Raw genomic sequence first — 22289 nt, forward strand, 5'->3', positions numbered from 1 at the left:
TAAGGTTGAGAAACCACTGAGTGGATTACACAGATTCATATATGTAGTTTTTTCATCTCTGACAGATATAATATGAGCACTAGTATTCATACTACATAAATTCCTTAGAGTACTGTGAGAGGAAGAACAATGAAATAATGCCAAACTACACAGGCAAAAAGTTATTACAAAAAGAGTTGAAGATTCAGACCTCTTCAGTGGCCTATTGTATGGTATAGCATCTCTATGCCATACAGATCAGCTGTACGGTGGCAAAGGCTTTGCTAAATATCTGTGAAGGAAATTAAATGTGCAGACTAAGATGTGGAACTTAAAGGAACTGAAAGAAACATATGAAATCTGCTAGAAATCTTCCTCTTTAAAATACTGCTCTCTCTTCTCATGTTGGATGTCTGAAACTTAGGCAAGGCCTTTCCCAGGGAATGGCTCAACCTGTTTATCAGCTAGGTCCAGTTTTAAGTGGGATGAATTGCTCTCTTGGAGGAGCCTTTTCTCAGAGTCTATACAGACAGCTGAGAAGAGCTAAAACTAAATGTTTATGGCTGTAGTTAATGAAATGAAGCCCACACTTGGGACTGAGATTGAAAGAGGCACCCTTACTGCAAAACGTTCTGCAGGTACTGTGTGTTTCACAGAGGTTCATGCTGCTGAACTCTAGGTGCACAGCTGGATATCCATACTGAGGTAAAGCTGCTGGGGCCAAGGGCTCAAGATGTAGTATAGTTGGCGGTTTACTTTCCCCCTTGGTTCTTCCTCTGAATTATCAACCCAGATTATAATTCTGCTCATCCTTTCCTGGATATAATAATTTTCTTGCAGAGCAGGTTTTAGCATATGCTTACTTAGGATTAAGGGTGTTGGGTTATGGATTTTTTTTTTTTGTTGTTTTGTCTTGCTCCTCGTTCCCCTTCCCCCAGACATATTTTGGCAGCAGTGAAAAGAAATGGGACTTACCTGTGCCCTGAACTTCTAGTACATGAGCTAAAATTAAATATCCACTACACACAGTTTGCTGAAACTGCAAGTGAATTGTCATTTTGTCAGTCCTTGCTTTTATACTTACAATTAAACTAGAGGATGGTGCTATTTTTAAAACAATGTATCCCCTGACTTCTCACACTTTTTTCTCTGTCATTGGTGGCTGATCATTGCAGTGCCTACAAATGCTCCATGGCTAAGAAAAGAAAAGCTGAAGAGCAGGTATCAGGTGTTCCTGTCAACAAAAGGAAGTCCTTGTTAATGAAACCCCGACACTACAGCCCCAGCTTGGAATGCAAAGAAGAAAGTGAAGACAGGACGGATTTACAGGAGGAGATTGTCCTTGGAAGCAGCTCAACTCCAGGTAGCTGTGCAGCGTGGCTCCCCTTGAACCTGAACTCCACGGGGAGATAGGAAACCGTTTTCAAAAAGTATGCAGGATGTATTTGACTCCTAGCAGGGTTGAAATGCTGCATTTCTGTCTAGGTTTAAGCACCATACTTCCAATTACTTTGTATAATAACTCCTCCTGAGGTCTAGCAAATGCTTTGTAGGTCACACAGAGAGACAACTACTGCAGCAGGTCAGATATGGAGCAGCATCTGCTTCTCCACTAGCTCTGTCACAGAACAAGGTTAAGTCCACCACTGAGAAAAACACATTTATGAAGAGCAGATTTTCACTGGAATATAGAGAGCTCTTAGGAAGGGAAAAAAAAAAAAACAAAACACCACCAAACCACAAAACCAAAACGCTTAGCAAAACCTTGTTGACTTTAACATTTAGCAAAGCAATTTCATGCATGTGACTGCTACGTGTGTTCTCTTTAACACGATTATTAGACTCAGCACTTTTGTACTTGTTATTCCAACTCTGCTAAGCCAAACATGTCCAACAATTTATAGAAACTTCTACAGAGTGTATGCTGGAAAATATGGAAGAGGATGGGGAGACAGAAAGGTCTTGCCACAGTATGTCCTCATTGCTCTTTCTTTCTGATATATGTTTATATACATTCAAAATGAACAAAAAATACCAAACTAAGCTGGATGTCCACAGATCTGTTGAAGAAGTTCCTGCACAAATTGTTAGTCAGACAAATGAGAAGATATCAGTGGAATACCTTCTGCCTTGTTTTAAAGGGGGGAAATAATCAGTAAATAACAAGATAAAAGCAATGTGATCTGGCACTGGGAAATTAGTAATCACAGATAATATGAAAACAGAATGAATTTATATTCATCTCAGTTGCTGGTTACTACAGCAGCTTAAAGATGATTTGTTTGGCCACTTCTTATCAAATATTTTGGGAAGACTGTGTGCTGGATAATGTTATCTAGGCTCACTTTCTCATAAAAGGTTTGCCCAGATCATCTTTCAAGATTCCTTCCAACCTGAGTTGTTCTATGATGATCTGAAATGATGAATTTATCTATTTATCCACTTTAAATAGAATTTCCTTAAAAGCAAAACAAAATCTCCAGATTTTTTTCCCTATGAATGCTATAAAACATATAAAAGAAGGAGAAGGCAGCTGTCTTTTGGATCAAAGAGTTGAGTCCTGGTTCTACCAAAATCTGTGGAGGTCTTTGTGTCGTTTCTATATGGCAAAGATTTCAGCCAGTTGTCACTTGCCAGTCTTCTAGGAGGAGTCTCTTCAAGGGTTTACATCCCATTGGTATGAAAGCCATTAGGGTCTTGGTAGAAAGCAGCTCCCTCCTCATACAGAACCTCATATTTGGGGTGAATACTCAATATCTCTGCCTTTTGGGTAACATTAGTAAGATAAATTCATCAAGTGAAACCTTCATGGTTCTCAGTGCCTGTCCAGCCTGCAAGGAGTATTTTTATCTCCTGACACCATGCGTGCATTGCATGAATCTCAATCATTTAACTGTTTCTTTTCTTTGAAAAAGGGTAAGCATTGGGCCAAGTCCATTGATATACGTGTAGGTAAAACCTATTTGCACTCAACCCTCTAGTCAAAAGGGGAAAACTCAAATTAAAAAAGACTTACTTGATAAGAGATTTCTTCTAACCTGCCTGTGTCAGTGTTATTACAACCTATTCCTTTTGCATTATTTTTGCCTGCTACAACCCAAATTTCAGGTAAAGCCTATGCAGCCAGTCTGAGTATGCAGATTTGTGTGTAATTTCTCAGTGTAATATTGCTCATTTTATCATCAGCTCGTGATGTCCGTTGATCAGTTAGTGCTTTGGTTCAGGGATTGATGCAAGTGTAAACTAAGCTGAGTTTCGATTATTTTAAAAGTAAACTTACTGCCTGTGGAAGTGAAAAGCAAAGCTGGGACAGCTGAACCATTAAGAGACTGGTTCAACAAGAATTTTTTTAAACATTGTATTTTAAAATTGCTGACTGTTCAAGAAAAAAAAGACTTCTTATCATGCATTTATGATATTATTTTTCATCTTTTACTCAGAGGAATAACTGTCAAGATCTGCTATTATGATCATGTTTTGGTTTATTTTATTCTGAAGGGTGGGAGATTTCTTTTAAAAGCAGAACTTTGTGCTATTCAAAATGGCTCACTGATGGGATTCTGTTATTTTCCAAATGGCAGAAGAGCAAATAATAAAATCCCATTAGACTAAAGTTGATGACAGAGCCAAATCATCATTCTTACTTGCTGAGATGTGAAAAGACAGCAGACTTCTTTATTCACCATGCTGCTATGTGTGTGGTGCTGGACCAGCTGCTGAAAAGTTGCACTAAGGTTTACAGACATTATTTTAAACACAACTTTATGCACACAGTGCACAAGGCCACCTCTCCCTGCATGAGTCCAATTTTCTGAAGAAGAATAAGAATTAATCAATATTTTCTTTTAACATATAACAAACAGTTGAACCAAACAATTATGTAAACTGGAAATGACCCAAAATGCTAACAGTTTGGCAGCAGTAAAGTGAAATGCATTGTGGTGCACATGTGCATTTTTGTCCCCCTTTTCCCCTCCACAATAATCTGCACTTAATAGGAATATTTTAAACTATGTAGCTAAGCAACAGAGGTAATTGTTGCTTTCTAGAGCTTTTGTTAGGCACTCTAACACAGCCCAAATATGCATAATTAGGTATAATGTCTATAAATCATTATTGTACACATGTGGGTAGTTAAGTGGATTGAGAGAATAGTTCAATGAATTGGACATATTCAGTGAAAATGCTTTTTATTTGTTTTCTGTAGTTCATAATACTTTAAAATTATCATAACCCTTTACACTTTCTCTTAATAGCTCGCTGTGTTATTGAGAGAAACTTCATTTGCATTTTAGACTATGCTTAATTTATTATTTAAACCTGGAGTTCTTCTGATTCAGGAGAGGACAGACACATCTTATGAAATACTCTCTGCTTGTTTATTCTTCCTCCTTTCTAGGAAGTAAAATGTTAAATTTTTCAGTTTATGTTGAATAGATCCCAACAAAAGAATGTACCCTATAATCAGCATTATTGAAGGGGCTAGTGTTGTGACTAAATTCTTCCCTTCATCCAAAAATGCTTTTAGTTACTATGGCAATATTTACTTGATCCTGGCAAACCAGCGTTGATTTTAGAGAGATAATTACCAGAAAGGAAGATGATGGAGATGTATTTTTGAGTGTCCTTGTCAGAGGAAATGTTTATAAAAAAAATTAAATGCGATACAAAAGGCATATTGTCTTCCACACCGACAACCTCTCCTACATGCAGCCTCTATTACCTGCTGGCTGCTGCTTTTCTTCTGAAGAAAGATGTTTATAAAGACAGGATGCACTTCAGTGGTGTCTTTAACAAGTCCTTTATGAGTCTGTACATAACAACCATTTCACTTTCCCTGTGCATGACCTGATCTATCACTTAATGTGGCAATTGTACTAGTGACCAGGAGCTTGCCCTTAGTGAAGTATTGAGGTCTTTTCCATCAGGGTCTTCCACAGTATGTGGGGTGACTGGGAAACTAATTAGGGTCTATTTTGAAAAAATATTTGGGAATCCTAGAAGAAAGAAAAGTGAAAAGAATCAGAAGAATTTAAAGATGTGTGTGCTTATAAATGTTTTTATATATATGTATATATATGTATACACACACACATATATACACACACACAACACATGCATTTATCATATAGATTGTGTGTATATTCAGTATCTAAATATGGCACTTTGTCTTTACATGAATATATGTGAATGTGCATGTGTTCTCAGATAATAATGTTTTCACCATCAGTGAGAAATGGCAGCATATTTCTTTCTCATATAGCTTTGGAGCTGTAACATGAAGCAGTTATCACCTTAGAAGGGATTTTCCGCATGCTATGAGCTGTCATTGCAAACAGTCTTGGTGTGAATTCAATCAGTTCTGAGTACCTTTGAGTAAAGAAATGGTGACCAATAAAAAAAATACCTCCACCTTGTTTCTACAAGGTACAAAAAGCAGTTGTTCTTACATATTTCTCCCTCATTTTTCTCACGCAGAGGAAGGTACACCAAAATCATCTGAGGAAACCCCTCATTCAGGTGGGAAAGAAAATTCCAGTCAAAGAAAAGATAACTACTCCTGCTATCAAGATGCTTTGATGAACATGGGAAAGTTAGCAAAAGATGCACCCAGTCAAACAGCGTCAGAAAATCCGAATGACAGCGGCATCCAATCCTTAAAAACAGAAAGTGATGACACGGATGAATGTTACATGATTAACTCAGCTGAAGGAAAGGACAAGACTGTTATTTCTGACCCCAAATACTGTTCATCTGAGGAAAATGAAAGTAACTCTGAAATTATGGACAATGAGTGGGACAGCTCTTCAAATTTCTCAGAAGAAACTAGTGTAAAGCCCCATGTAACTCAGAAGTATATTGTAGAGTGTAATCAACCTAGCATCCTGGAAGTCCCAGAAATTAAGAAGGAAGAGGTAGAATTTGGCCCTTGTGAAACGCTTCATGACTCAGAACCAGAGCTAAGAGCACCCCAGGAGTCTCACCCAGACCCTTTTGAGAAGAGAATCCAGCATCCCTTCCCTGAAAGTGAAGAAGATGACAATGAGTGCCTGTCAGAAACCACAGAGGTGTCGGTTGAGCTGGACAAAACGAAGGGGAACTTGAGTTTGCTAGAACAAGCAATCGCTCTGCAGGCAGAGCAAGGGCATGTGTTTCACAGCACCTACAAGGAACTGGATAGGTTTCTTCTGGAGCACCTAGCAGGGGAAAGGAGACAAACCAAAGTTATTGATATTGGTGGGAGACAGATATTTAGCAACAAACGTAAGGAAGTGTTTTTGGCTGTTCTTACTGGCTTAAGCATTTATCCTGTGCCTGATAGAGGATTCTGAGCTGGGTTTTATAGCAACAGTAAAGAATCTGGAATTTAGCTGGTAATTTTGTTAATTATGTACCTTCACACCAGTGCCTTACATCTAACCAGGTTAAATGCTAGGTACTTGGCTTCCTGCCAAACCACTATGTGAAACCATCAGTAATGGGTACTAAAAGGGCTGTGTAGCTGGCACTGACACTCCTTCTCCTCCTTTTCCTCCTCCTCTGCCTCCTCCTTCATAGGGCAGTAATACAGACCTCCCAAATTTCAGCAGCCAAAAGAGAAGGCATTAAAAAGGTGCTTAAGAAAAGGTTAGGGTGAAAAACAGGCCTCTCCCAAACACGCCATCTAGTTCCTAAGCCATGTGTTTTCTGAGTTCAGTCTACTTCACGTATCAACACTACATTTTGCTACAGCCAGCACTTCTGAGCCAGGAAAGCACAAGCCGTGCTCTTCTGCCTCATTCCCCATCAGCAGAATTGCCAGTAAATTCCAAAATCTTTATTGTTTCTGATGGTTTGTGGCATCCTACAAAGCTGTAGGAACATTGTTCCGTTTTCGGTACTTAATCAGGCTTCCAGAAGCGGAGGGTTAAAAGAGTTGGGTTTGATTTGAAACCCAGGCTGTCTCATATGAAACTCCTTAATTGAGGATAATTACAGAGCATCAAGAGATGTCATTTTATAAGCACACTCCCTGATGTAGTAAGTAACAATACATTCACGTGTCCTTTAACTTTTCCTTTGGGGCTTCCAAATACACTGAGGTCATTCCAACATTGCTACAATTCCTGCTTTTGATGAACTACTTACTTTGATGTTTCTAGCGTTGCTTTACAGCAGTCTCTGTGGACATTGCAAGTATTACAGTAGTTCAGTTATCCAACATATTTAGTGTGTAAGATAACTGTCAAGCTTTTCTAGGAGTTGTAACTATAAAATATTTCCTCTAGTATTTGGGAAGGATATGCATATGTCTCTTTTTGCTGTCTCAAGCAGTCTTTCCATTAGCATGCCTTAAGCTTTCCATGTCAGCCTACCCCCCTGCTAAACTACATGAACCTTTATTTGCTCAGGTGACTAGGGTATATGCAGGAATTTTACAGCTATCTTTTCTCCTCCTAAGCCCAGATGTGTTCACCAGGTTCACAGTGGTGTCAGTATGACTTTCTCACAGTACACGTGATAAGCATGGCAGAATCTGTCCCTTTCTGATTTGCCTCATATTATTATTAGCTGGAGTTTGCAGGTGAGTTCAGAGGTAGATGGAACAAACTAGGCTTTGTTCAGGTTGCACAAACACCATGTGGTTTCAGTCAGTGTGGTATCAGGAACATTGTATTTTCACTTTACATAATTACCTGGGGTTTATTTCTAAAAAAATCCACCATCAGCTCTCAATTTTCTTTCTTGGATACCACACCAGGAAAGCATGGCTTAAATTTATATTTTCACATCTTTTCAATGGCAACCTTTCCAAACAGTGGGGGAGAAAAGAAGTCATATTTCAGGGTCCCTCTTTATTTTTGGTCCACTATAGAAGCACTTTCCATTTGCAATGATTCTCAAAAGCATATGGTCTCCTGTTGATGCTCAGCCTATTTTCTTTCCTCCCCATTTCTCTGTTTGTTGTTTTTGCTGTTTTGCCTTCTTTTTTTTTTTTCAACCTAAAATCTTGCCAGGAAGTTTAACCCTCAGCTGTCTCTGGTGATCCTCCTGTCCCTAAGCACATCCTACCTCATGGTCCAACAAAATGAGCTTGAAAGATGCTGCTCCCTGTGCTGGCTGCAGCTGTTTTCTCCCCCAGCACCGAATGCTGTTGGCAGCCAGTCACAGATGGAGCTCAAACCATCCTCAGCAATTTATGCGGCCACTTCCTCCAGATTTCTCACAAGAGAATTTCTGGACCAGAATTCATTCCTTTCTCGCCCAGACTTTTGATCCTGCTTTGGAAAACAAATAAAGGCTTTCTGACCAGTGCTTCTTGCACAATTCTAGGTGTTTGAAACAAAAAAAAATTGGGAATGCACTGCGGCCATTACAGAGTGGCAGCTGTGGGGCTGGGCTGAGACCTCGCCTTTGAAAGGGTATCGGCTGCTCCATGTTTTCCCTGTCATTGTGGGCTGCTCCACAAAGCAGCATTGCCATGTGTACCAGAGGGAGCTGCTTGCCTTGCCTCTCAAATGTAAAGTGGCATGTATTCAGTTTCCTAACAAAGAACCTACAGCCTAGAGATCTGCGATATTTAAGGAATGGCTTCTGGTTGAAATGCTTTTTGTTTGTTTGTTTTGTTTCGTTTCACACCTCGGCTTTTCTTTGGTTGTCCCAGCTTCCTGGAGTCTGACATTAACAGAGGAAAAGATTGTTTCTGATTTTTTTTGTTGTTGTTTTGTTTTGTTTATTCCTTTATAGATCTTGCTGCTGGCTGAGGCTGCCAGTTTCCTGGCTTACTGGATTGTGGCTTCTGTCCTGTTTGAGGCCCTGAATGGAAAAAATGACACTGCAGTCCTAAATCTGTATAGTTCAGCACGTAAATGGCAGATTGGGGCAGGGAAGCCATCATTTAAAGACAGTGTGAAAAGTAAAGTGGTGCTTAAATTGTGTATATCTCTGTTAAAACTTGGTGTAGAATTACCTCTGAAGTACAAAATAGAATCACACTGCTAGGATCACTCAGCAGAGTGCAGATGGGGGCTAAAACCAAACAAAATCCTTATTTGATTTCTCTGCAGATTCACCCAGACCTGAAAAGAGAGAAACCAAATGTCCCATCCCAGGATGTGATGGCACAGGGCACGTGACTGGGCTATACCCTCACCACCGCAGTCTCTCAGGCTGTCCACATAAAGTTAGAGTGCCACTAGAAAGTGAGTATCGTCACTCTGCAGTCCAGAATAACAACTGGACCGGGCCCGGTATTGTGGGTACTGTGTGCTCATGCTGGAGAGGAAACTCACTTCCCCTGGGTGAGATTGCAGAATGAAGCTGAGAGAGGAGCCATCACACCTTCTTTGCCCTCTAACTCTTAGTCCTGCTTTCCACATTTGTCAAGCTGAAGTACTCCTGAGCAGCAGCATTACAAACAGTAGGCTCCTTAGGTGACCTGGGAAGGATAAGATCAGAAGCAAACTATCCCCACCTTGCTAGCAGACCTGAACTCTGCAATTTCATGAATCTTCAGGACCTTGCTTACCTATGCCTTTACAAAGGCATGAAGTGCACAAATCACCTGCTTGTTTCAGAGCTGCAAGGTGACTTGCTGTAGCCACACACCAAGGCTCCTGGTTTTCATTGCCAATAGCTGAGAGGCCTGACCATGCTCATTCAGACATGTTTCCAGTGTCTCCCTTACCATCTAGCTCAAAAATATTGCTTCCACCAGTATGTACCGGTGCTGGTCCACAGCACATCTTTCTCATGACTGTATCATGCTGACCCTTTTATGCCCAATCTAGCCTGAATTTCCCTGCTTCTTTCTAACTGTGCTAATCTGATTACATTGGTTTGTGTGTGTGTGTGTCTGCAATGTGATGCAATGAAATGTTGCATGAGTTAAAACTGAGTGTGTAACTTCTTGTTTAAATTACCTAGTCAGTCAGAGTGGGTTTTGTGGTGGCACGCATAACAACAAATTTAAGGGATGCTTTACACTTTATCCACATCCTGTTCATAACTCTCCCCTTGATAAAACCTGGTACTAAACTGTATTTGTGGAAACATCTGCTGAGTTTAGGCAGTGTGCTCCATGTGGAAGGTCTTAGCAACAGGAACTTTCCAAGAAGTTCAAATTAACAAGTCCTTGTTAATTATCATGCTTCCAATCAGATGTGCTCTGTCCTACTGGGAATAAATAAGGAAATAAATAAATAAATGGTGATTTGGTTTGTGACAGAACAGCCAGCTTTTATGAAGCACTGTGCACCCAAAGGAGTAAAACTGAAGTCGGAAGGGCAGACCTACAAGGGCATATTCTGTTTAACACAGACACACATCTCAGTCTGAGTAAAGACGATCCACATCAAAAGCTATAAGAAATGTACTTGCAAGAGGTTGTAACCACTGCTAAGAGTGCAAGATGCCACCTGGGGGTATGACCGATTGGTCTACCGGAGTTTTAACACAGCTCAGATGATCAGAAGGTGTCAGGTTTCAAAAGAGATACTGAGATTAGATCATCTTACTGAGGTGCAAGGCATAAAAAGCCTTCCTGCACCTGAGAGTTGCCTTCCCTGAGCCAGAGAGGGACTGCAGCTGTACATAGCATGACTGTGTGGCCTGGGGCTCCTCTATCACCTTCCTTTTTGTAGTCCACAGTTAGTGGTGCCAGAACTGGAGGACAAAAGACTTCATGATGTAACATCCTTGCTAACTTCCCCCTTTGTTCTTTTAAAGTCTCTAGAAACAGTTATGTGCATGTGGGAAGCCACAGTACAGTAATATAGGGATAAAATGGCATATGCTGGAGGCACCAGCCTTGCTCTGCTTAAGGTCCTTTGCTTCTCTTTTACTTTTCCCATCAAAATGTGACAGAATTGAGAATCTGAGCCCAGGGGAGAACTGTTCATATTTTCTTATTATGTGTATTTCTAACTGCTGCATGCTATTATCAGATTTTTCTTCTTATTCCTGTTTAGTTCTTGCCATGCACGAAAACGTTTTAAAGTGCCCTACCCCAGGCTGCACTGGAAGAGGACACGTCAACAGCAACCGCAACACGCACAGAAGGTAGGTCAGAAAAGTTCCAGTCCACTTAGAACCTTTCACTCAGGAGTAAATTGATGGGTACCTCTTGGAATTAAATATTAGGTACCATGTCTAGGAACTGCAAGGGTAGCCTGTATTATTTATAACCAAATAATTGTATTAATTTCTCTCTGTTAAGAAATGGCTGCAGCACTGAGGATGGCAAATTCCACTAATATCTTTCACAGACAAAATTTCAAGCTACAATTTCATGACATTCTTCATAGTGCAACATCATCACATGAAAGGAGTAGGAATGAGCAAATACATTATTAGTCCTACAACTGGAAAACCCAGCAGAAGCCAAAGCATTTCCCATTAAGGCACATTCCCTTTGAGCTAACCAGAAAATTTCAAGTGGAGTATTTTAAAATCCGTATAAAAATTGAACTCCATTTATTACCCTGAGGAATGCCATCTTCCTGCTTGGAACAGCCCTATCTGTTTAACTTGCTGCCTGCAGGGAGAAGCCTTCCAGCCAGGCAGCTGGGGAATCACAGCTGGGCTGCAGGTGAGGCAGGGAGCCGATGCAGTCTGTCTCCAACAAGCCACTGATGTCAGCACAGCTCTTGTGAGCCAGCAAGCCAAACTATTCCATTGCAGTGCTTGTGGAAAAATAGGATGTCAATCTTCTAATCAATTTCAGAACATAAAAATTTAAAACCCAGTTTTCTTTGTTGATCTGAATTTTTTGTAGGATTTTCTTTTTTGTTTGGCTGCTGATTAATTGATTGGTTATTGTATGAGTACAGCAAAACCAAGGGTTATCATACTATGTACTCTCTTTAATACAAAAAAAAATAATCATTTCTAGAGAGATTACAATTTCATCTACAAGAATATTTAAGGAAGGAGTAAATTTTTTTCATTGTTTCCTGTTTTAAATCCTCAGTCATCTTTGCAGCACATCAGCTGTCTCATAAGCAACCCATAAATAGGATAAGAAAACGTGTTCTAATCTAATAAAGCAAACAGATAAAAAAAGAAATCACAACTTGAAATGACAAAATATAACAGTCACTCACATACACCTGCTTTTTTTCTCCCAAAAATTCACTTTTCCTTTTAATCAGCAGGAGGCTTACATGCATGGTTTAGCTGATAAAGTAAATGTCATTTGTCAAAAAATTTACTAGTGACTTGACAGCCAGCAAACATCAAAGCTGAACTGTGGAAAACTCCTACGTGATATAGTTTCCAGATATATCATCTCAAAATATACAGATTTCACAGTTTTGCATTGGGGATTGAAAACCAGATGAATCTGGGCTATAATAGCAGCAGCTCCCATAGATTCACAGGGCACCAGAGAAGTTAGAAGTCAATGGGTTCCACAGCACGTTTCCTTTACTTAAGATTTCTTTTTAATGTGGCGCTCTTTTGTTTTGTTTTGTTTTCCCTTTTTGTTTCTTTTCTTCACCTTGCCTTTAAACAGCCTTTCTGGTTGTCCAATTGCTGCAGCTGAAAAACTGGCAATGTCCCAGGAAAAGAACCAGCTCGAGTCTCCAAAAGCTGGGCAGTGCCACGATCAGACTCACAGGTAGGAGCCTTCACCAATTAGTCTCTCCAAAGTGTTTCTGCGCAGGCTCTGCTGATCAGTCCACAGGTCTTTCCTCCATTTCAGATTTTAAATGCTACAGGGGTAACTTGGTTTTTCAAGAGGAACTTCTGCAAAGTTGACTTTATCTCAAAATTAACAAGCAGCTTTATGGTTCTTGTGCATGTGGTTGACATTAAAGACAAAAGAGACATCTTCTGAAAAGCAATCAAATATGTTCTACTAAATCTTGCTTCAGCACGATTAGCTTTATTGATGGTCCTCAAATGGTCCTATAAACCAAATCTCCTATCTACTGAAATGTTTTAAACACTCTTCAAGAATGGTTCCTTTGTTACAATATTTTGGCCACTGAAACATGATGGAAACATTGACTTCACTGTACTTTGAGCAGCTCAGTCCTCATTTATTTCATGATTCTTTTCAGAGGAATCCTCCAGTGATCCAATAAGTAGAATCATATGCCAAAGAGTTGAGAACTCTGCTCATCCTGTTTCCCCATCATTGAATAATTCATATTTTGAGGTTCTTTATTTTAAGTGTATTGGTTTAATTAGTTTAATTTATTTTTTATACAATGGCATCAAAAAGGGGAGACTTTTTTTTTGCAGTTGCATTTTGTTTGAGAGTTCTATGGACCCCACAGACATGCATAATTTGCACATCATTGGCACCATGACCATTACAACCTATTATATTCAGGTCTATTTGGGGACACTTTAATTTGTGGATTATTGACATGATCAGCTCTAATGGTTCCTTCAGAGCCATTACAGAATATTATGTCCATGTGTCTGCCAACTGCACGTGCCTTAACTCTACATATGAAAAGTCCTTAGGAAATTACTGAAGACAAGTAGTTACTGAGCAGTAGCTAAATGGAGTAACACAGTATCAATCCTGTGTTCCTCCCAAATAACACAAGCAATTATTTTGGGTCATCTTATAGTATATTTATACCATACTAATTCACGTAAAGTGAGAACAACAGTGATCCATGAAACTACAAGTCCTTTGACCAGCAAAAATTCAGACACTCTGTAGAAACAAAGGAAGCACCATGGTAAGCCAGGATCTTACTTGCAAATAGCCTACACTGCCTCTAGAGAAGGCTAGAATTTTTATGTCCTCAGCTTTGAACTTTTATGAAGTTCAAGTTCTCTTTGCTAGGTAAGCCACCATATTTATGTTTTTTATTTCTTGTATGCAGCTACCAATCAGTCTGTCATATGAACATCACATTTTTTGATAGTGAGATGCAGCTGTCTGTAATTATCACAAACAGATTTAAAGATATTCTTGTCTTTTTCATCATCATTTTCCTCCACTCTGCAGGACAAACCTAGCGAAGCAGCCTGAGGTATCTCAGTACAATTATAGAACTTCACAGCCAGTCAGCTCCTCCAGGGTCACCCTGGTGAAAGAGCAGGAGAAGTTTGGGAAGGTACCATTTGATTATGCCAGCTTTGATGCACAAGTCTTTGGCAAACGCACAACAGCACCTGTGGCACAGGGACGAAAAACACCACAGTTCCTTGAGTGTAAGCTTGAAATTCCTTTATCTCTTGGAAAATGGGCAAAGTGTCAATGACTTTTTGTTTCTTTGTTACTTGTGTTTGTTTGGTTGTTGTTTTGGGGTTGTAGGTTGTTTGTGTTGTTTTTTTTTTCCTGTTCTGCTGTCAATCTTCTAGAATCAAAACAGTCTCTGTAGGAAGCATCTTTAACCACTTGTGGCTAGAATGCTAATCACTAGTGTGCTAAACATAGAGTGCTAGAATGCTAAATATCATCACTATAAGGTTTACTTATTTGATGTTTCTTTTAAAGGCTGTTACCAGGGACAAAAGAGAAGTAAAAATGAATGGTTTATGTACTGTTACCTTCTTCTTTGGTTAAGTTATGATATTTTTATGTGATAGAATGCTGCCATGAGAAGTCCCCTAGAATGTGTCTGCACAAGATGTTATGAATTGTAGTACAGAAAAATCCAAGTTAGATTTTAAAGGTATTTAAGATACCTTTTAGATGCATCCATAAAGGTATTATTCCTTCTAGATGATCATGTGTCTTGGCTGCATTACTTCTAAGCCTGGACTGAACTCATTTAGATGTCTCGTATTTCTGTACTACATCATATTTGTAATGCAGACATATCCAATGCATCAAATTGTTATCTAGATTCTTTTGCTTGCATCACTTACAGATTTGATGGGGTACTACTCTGAATAAATGAGATACCAAGGTGTGAATATTGGCCATTCATTGCAGTTACTCTTCACAATCTGCATGGGAAACTTCTCAAGATTCTGCCATCCTATTGACCACTATAAAATCCTTTTTAGTTCGAAGAAACAAAAACTTCTGTTGCCATGAAGGAAACGGAAAAATAAAAGAGTTTCATTGCACCAAATTTGGGTTCAGAAAAAAAACAGATTCAAAACAACATGCCAAAAAAGGCTCTTCAGTTGAATTTTCTTTTGTTCATGACAAAAAAAAAATAGAAATAATAGTGAAGGAAAGCAAATTGCATCTTACTTTTTATCCCAACGAAGGAGAATATTCACAGTAAGGTGAACAGAAAAGCAGAATTTTTTTTATATACATAGATGATATGATATAATATCATATCATAGACTTCTAATACTGCATAATATAATATATATATTCATATATATATATTTATATATATTTATATATATTAAATATTATATATTTAATATATATATTCATATATATATATTTATATGTTTATTCCTGTATGTGTCTGAATGCACACACACATATCCGTAGATTTGTAGATATCTTTGTGTTTGTGTATATATAAACACCCTATTTAAAATTGAAAATGAAAAGTAGATATTTATTTAGCCTGGAAAATAGGCTTGTTCAAATGAAAGCAAATATGTGCATTGCCAGCTTCTTGGGTGGCAGATTTTCCAATTTTGTTTGTAAAATTGAATATTCCCTATTAGCTGTCTCTTTGCACAGATGTATGTCTATTTCACAGGTTCATTTCAAGGAAAAAAAAATGATTGAAGTGTTTTTATACAAATGCAAATACATACATACACAATTTTTATGTATAGTGTATCTCAGGGCTGAAGTTTCCAGCCTGTTGTTCGTGCAAAGATTGCAGTGTGCAGCTATTATTTTAATGGGAAGGTGAAAGGAAAAGGGCAGGTGAGTGCTTTAACTATGCAGATAGACGGAAGTTGGCAATAAGAAGCTGATGATGTAGTGATAGGTTCAGCATCTCATGTAAATATCTAGCTGACCAAAAGCCCATCATTAGCCCTCTGTGCATTCTGCACCTACAAACTTGATTTGTTAACAAACATGTCCCTTCCATAGCCTGCTTTTCTGTTTTGTTTTTTGGTTTGTTTTTTGTTTTGTTGGGGTTTTTTAAATCTTTTAGGGCGGTTAATGGAAAAGGCATTTTTTTTTTTTTTTTTGCTCTTTAAACATAATTTGAAGCTAGCTGTAGTAACAGTTGAAAATGTAAACCCTGTTGCTTGTGCTGCAGTTTTACAGCAGGGTAGATAAATCCTTTTTCATTTGCACTGGAGAAAGGGAGAACTGAATCATGAGGCTGTTATGTATTGCTCCACTGAGATGCTTCCAGTACTTAGACAAGCTGAATATGGCAGTCAGCTACAGCCAGTGCACACAAACAAGCATTTATCACAGAGCATCCCACATTTGAGGGAAGATGAGTTCTTCAATGTCTTGTGTAGGTCTTAGCATTAAAGCACACTCAGCCAGTATTGCACATCCAGAGGAAACCAGAGACTTGGGGCTCAGATCTTTGTGGAGCGAGCAGATGGCCACAAGCAGAAATGTTCTTAGTGTATCTGGGTGTAGGCTGAGAAATTGGATTTTGCTTAGTTTATCTTTGTAGGACACTGTGAAAACTACAGACAAAAGAAGCCAGTGTTGCCTCCTAAGAGCTGAAATCACATTGCTGTGTTTTCCCTGCAACAGTTAATGACATCCCAGAGTCAAAATCCAGATCAGGGACCAGAGTTCTCTCTATTTTAAAGTGTTGTTGCTGGAGCAGAAAACAAAGAACCACACACACCATTTCTGTCTGTGAAAGTGCTTTTCTGTTCACCTGTCAGATTTTCGCTTCCAGCTGCCCTCTTTGTACCTAATAAATCTATGTATTACTCCAAATGACAGCCAACATAAGGCAGTGAGCAGTGAGTTTTAGTCTCAATGTTCATTGTCATTGTTTCTTTTTTAGCTGTTTAAAGGGTAGACTTAGATGTCTAAAAGTTTCCACAAAATCAGGATTGAATATTCCTAGCAGGTAACATTCTCGTCTGATTGCTCTGCTTCATTCAAGAGCCTGGTCTTGTTCTCCTTACTCACATAACAAAGCTGTTTAAATAACTGACTTATTTAAGTAGGGTAAGCAGTGTTGTTTTAACTAAGTCTAGACAAGTCACTGTTGGTTTTTTGCACAATAGAGCTCCAAGAGGAAGCCTTTACAAGGATACATTTACAATAGCATTTGCCTTCCTGTGTTGTCATGTCACTCCAGATAACACACTAATGCTTGTTCAGTCTTTCCTTGGACATCATTGCTTTTAATACCTGAGTAAAGAATGAGTATAATCTGAGCAAAAAATGAGTAAACTCTGAGAAAACACTGAGTAAAATCTGAGTGTATGCCTCAGATGTTCTGTTGAAAGATGTGTATCTCTCAGGTAAAAATCAAATTGTCGTGTTTCCAAAGCCATTTTCACAGCAAACCCTTGCTGCTGGTAGGACATGGGTTGTTTAAAAATGTATTCTTTGAATATTTGAATGTATGAAACTGTAGTCTGAGAAACAAAACTATTTAATGGGGGAAAAAAAAAATCTCATGCATGCAATTGCTAATCAAATCTCTCTTCAACAGCAAAGCATTTTTCAAATCCAGTGAAATTTTCTAATCGACTGCCTAGTGCTAGCGCCCACACACAGAGCCCTTGCCATGCCAACTCTTATAGCTACGGTCAATGTAGTGAAGACACCCACATAGCAGCAGCTGCTGCTATCCTGAACCTTTCCACCCGCTGCAGGGAAGCAGCAGAGATCCTCTCCAACAAACCACAGAGTCTGTCTGCCAAGGTAGGGTAGTCCAAGAACCTGGAGGGTGTGCTAGCTACTGAACTGTGCGAATAAACTGTCTTTCATGTTAGTGACTGCATTAAATCCCCAAAAAGGAGGCTTCTGTTTGCATGCTCTTTTGAAGAGAGACAGAGGAAAAAAAAAATCAGAAATGTAGTGACCAGTTCTGATAAAAATAAGTAAATAGCAGGAATTATGTTATTAACTCTTTTCGTAATTGAGCTCTAAATACGAGGGGGGAGTTCTGTGGGAGGGAAGAAAGAAGGTTGTTTGAAATCCAGCAACAATCTGTGTTGGATAATGTGTTAGGTTGTTTAAAGGGGGAATTTTCCTCCTTCTGCAGCCTGCCATAAGTGATCATTTTGGAGGCTGATTTCACAGAAAAAAAACAAAATCATGTGATTAATCAAGGTGATATTTTGTTAGCAATGGAACAGAACTACACCTATTGAGTCTGTTGTGTTTGGAGTTCATGACAGTTTGACAAGGTGTAAGGAGGGAAATAACAACTGAGTTTGGTAAAAATTTGCCTTTCTGCTGGCAAGAAAGGAGAATCAGGCCCCTGGTGTTTGGAGATAGATAATTTGGGCAAGTCTGTCATAGTGGAAATCTGCCTAATACCCTAGATCTTTGTGTGGCTTTCATGTTTTGGTTTCTGCTCTACATTTCCTCACAGATATTTCTGATTTACAAATGGTACCGTGTGGGCTATGAGCCTTATTTCTTTGTGCCATTAGATGCTATTGTATTGCTGATGAAAACAGAAAAGATTTTCTTCTGCTGACTGTGGTTGTGGGAGCACTATTGTTGTTTGTCATTTGTATTGAAGTCCCACATGCTCCATGGCAATGCAGCGTTTGAAAGCTCTGTGTAGATGAGAAATCTACACTACAAGAGAAATCACTACAAGAGAAATCACTGGGGAGTGAAAAGATGTGTATTTATCAAAACCCAGGCAGCAGGTGTGTTTCTGCTGTGGGATTCTGAGTCATGATGCATGCTCCAAAGGGCAGATGACCTATTTCTCTGCAAGTCAGTGTTGCTCTACCTTGTCTATTTTAGTGCTACGTTCAGTCTCACTACAGGTGGCTTCCACAGCTGTTGGTCCACAGTTTTTAAGAGCTATTACTCCTTGAGTGGAACCATGAATTCTACCACCAGCACAACACCCTGTTAGGTATTGCAAGCCTTGCACCTTAGCAGAGTGCTATTCCTTATTCTGCTACCTTTCCTTTCGATGTGTGAAATCTTGGATCTTGAATCCTATGTTGGGAAATGTCATGGTGTTAGACCTTTTTGAGTGTGTTCACATGTATTCCCTGCAACTCAGATGTCTGCTCCAAAGATTGATCGATCGCAGAGCCCTTCCCAGATGACAGATCCATCACTAATACCTGCTGCAAAAGGCTCCTTCTACCAGTCTTCAATGGAGACCTGTAGCATGGAAATAGAAACCAATGCCAATGGCTGGATGAAATCGCTGTCGCAGCCTTTGGCTGACCTTAGCACCAGGCCTTTCTTGCCAGAGAAGAGTAGTAAAGGGACCAGGCATAACCCAAAGATTTTCTCCTCCATACCTGCTTCACAGTTGCCAAATCATGGGGAAGGTTTGAATGGAAGTGAACATAATAGTAATGATATGGAGGGACACTTGGGGCATGTAGCTTACTCCTTTTTCACAGCCAGGAATCCAGCCTAAAAGAAAATCACCTGCATACCTTCCTATCTGCCTGCCTCCACTTTTGCCAGACTTTCTGGAGGGCATACTGCTACAAAACATCTGACAGAAGAGTCAGAATTATCTTCTGGCTGGATTACAGGCAAGTAAGCCCTAAACAGGTCTGGTGGCCAAAACCACACAAAACCATTTATATTTTGTTTTATCACATTTATCCTACAGACTTTGAGGAAAAAAGTATGAAAGGGGGGGGGAAAAAAAGTGGAAATAAATTTCCAGGCTCTCTTCAGTGAATTTGCTTTCTTATTTTAAAACACACAGCAAAAACATAAAGCTATTTTTTCCAGAGACTACTGCATATTAATTAATGTTTCTGAATTGCTTTGTGGCTGGTATTGGCCACAAAGGTAAATGTTTGACTGCTAGAACACCTTACAAATTTTTAGATGATAAAAAACAAATCTCTTGACACTGTATCAGTGTTTAGACTCAAATATTGCAGCATCAGCAGATGTTTATAGATTTAATGATTTCCTTGATAGCACAAACATTCACCAGGTGTGAAAATACCTGTGTGGAGTGGCTGTATCCAGAGCCCCATAGTACCAGACCTCTCAGCCCTGCCCCTTGACACATTCCTTTGTGCCTTTGTCTAGAGAAACCTGATTAGTAGTGTCCATACTTTAGTAGATCAAAGCTTCTGGGTTGTAAATGTGATTGCTCTTCTAGGAGCATCAAGCAACCTCCCAGGAACCCAAGCCATGACACTTTGCAGGTGGCAGGCGGCAGGCAGCGTAGTGGTACAGCAAGGACATATGGGACAGCAGAGGATTTCCTGGACTTGAAGGGAATTTTCTGCAAGTTGTTAAAGCTGTAAAGATATTGTGCTTCTAAGTTTTAAAAGCAGAACTTGAACTTCAGACATGTCAAGCAAGTGTCATTATTTTCTATTTCCTGAAGGCCTGTACATGTCACCTTCCTTAAACAGGTGGAGAAAACACCAAAATATTTTTTAGCACAGGTGTATGCCCAGAGTACTTTTTCCCACTGTCTCCCAAATATTACCTTTTGACCTCCAGAATGTTGTCTATTTTGTAGTAAGGGTTGAGCATTTTAACTTGAATGTTCACCACTTTTCTGTAGATAACATTTAAATGAAAAATAAAGTTGTTTTGTTTTATTTTTTTATTGCACAGTGCCAAATTTCATTAATTTATTGGATTTTGAAATATATAGTCCATATTCTCTATGTAACAGTTCAAAAGGGAGAGTCTAAATAAATAAAAGAAAGATAAAAGAAAAGAGTAACAAGGGTAAAAAAAAAATCATCAGATTAACACTGCCATTGAAAAGCCACCTTTCCTTAGAGACATAACATAGAAAGGTGATCTACCAAATATCTCAAGATTAAAACTATGAATTTAAAAATGAAGCAATTTCAAGAATAAATTGATTCTGAAATGAGCAGTAAAATGGATCCTAGGCTTTTTAAGTGAATTACCAGCTGCATACAAAATATCATCAGATCATCATCAGATACCTTCATCATGCTCTTTCCAAAAATAGTTAACACTGCATTAATGTTACATCATCTGAGCCATTTGACCTCTACCTTGGGCTGTAGTGAACTGTTCCCCTGAATATAATCCTTAATCAGCCAGTTCTCATGTGGTCAATACCCAAACCAGTCTCCTAGTTGTACTTGATTTGCAGTTTATGTAGCTTCATTCAACTCCCATCAAAGTCAACAGAAGGACTCCTCCATGAGGCTTAGCCTACAGTTTCTAGCACAGTGCAAGACTCTACATCATCATTAGAACATCCAGGGATCTTCCCTGTTTACAACCCTCACCACATTCACATCTCACAGAGGTAGCTGCAAGCAATACAGTTTATCTGTATCCTCCTCACTGCTGCTTGCCAAACATTTTGTTGACTGTTTTGGTGTTTTTCCCACCTGTTTAGACATAATGGCATATGCACACTATGCCTTGAAAGAAAACAAAAAATGCCACTTGCTAAAAATGTTTAAAGTTCAAATTCTGTTTTTGAACAAAATTATGTCATCTCTCCATTCTTGGATATTGATGATGGTGCTAATTACATCAATTATTTCAACAATGCACTTAGTACTCAGCACGTTTGTCAGGCAGTCCTTTACTCAAAATACCTTAAAGCCTAAATACAGGATGAAAAAGCAGCCAAGAATATCACTAGGTATCATCCTGTTGCACTGCTGTGTATGTTGCTCCTTGAGTACATTCTTGGCTAGCTTTTTTTTAATTTGTGAATTGCTCTGGGCTGAAATTGTGACTTCATTTTTGCCTCAGATGTCACTAGGCAGTTAGCAGTGTCCTCATTTTGACACAAATTAGTGTTTTAATTTGCTGCAGAAGAACTTAATTGTCAAAATTGAAGTCTGAAGAACTGAGGACCATGTGTATGTATTTTTATGAGCTGGAGGCAGAAAAGATTTTACTCTTTGGGATGGTGTTGCATTAGGAACAGAATTCATACACATGGCAGGGTACTAGTTCCAGAGTTGCTCCAAATAGCAGAACTGAAGAGCAGTTTTGAGCTCTGAATTGCTTGACTGAATTGCTAAGGGGAATACAAAATCACTAATAATGTTGTTTCTTTGGACTTACTTGGTATTAAGTTGTATGGCTGATGCCAACCAAAGAATACATAAACCCCCTGATATTGAATGATGCAATCTGCCTAAGGCCACAGGTTTGAAATAAGGTTCATGCAGACACAACAATTAACTCTTCCTGATTCAGCTATGAGATAAAGCTTAACTTGTAATTGTTACTAGAAACACACTGCAGAGTGTTAAATGTTGTGAGTGATCAGATGGACCCAAAGCATATGAAAAAATATACGAGGAATTTATCACAA

General features: G+C 39.0%; 1 protein-coding gene across 5 annotated transcripts in view; it reads left to right on the forward strand.

The window, feature by feature from the left end:
* ST18 (ST18 C2H2C-type zinc finger transcription factor) overlaps window positions 1-22289 on the forward strand; it is a 154949-nt gene that overhangs the window by 105635 nt on the left and 27025 nt on the right. For 2 of the 5 annotated variants that reach the window (XM_054394633.1, XM_054394634.1), the window contains exons 6-12: window positions 1155-1342; window positions 5458-6243; window positions 9027-9161; window positions 10929-11019; window positions 12473-12577; window positions 13931-14136; window positions 17499-17710. In XM_054394633.1, coding sequence (XP_054250608.1) covers window positions 1155-1342; window positions 5458-6243; window positions 9027-9161; window positions 10929-11019; window positions 12473-12577; window positions 13931-14136; window positions 17499-17710 — 1723 coding nt within the window. Of the gene's footprint in view, window positions 1-1154; window positions 1343-5457; window positions 6244-9026; window positions 9162-10928; window positions 11020-12472; window positions 12578-13930; window positions 14137-17498; window positions 17711-22289 lie in introns of those variants that run through there. The other 3 variants (XM_054394635.1, XM_054394636.1, XM_054394637.1) reach the window with 3 other exon arrangements.

Source organism: Indicator indicator, chromosome 31 (assembly GCF_027791375.1).
Source record: "Indicator indicator isolate 239-I01 chromosome 31, UM_Iind_1.1, whole genome shotgun sequence".
NCBI lineage: Eukaryota > Metazoa > Chordata > Aves > Piciformes > Indicatoridae > Indicator > Indicator indicator.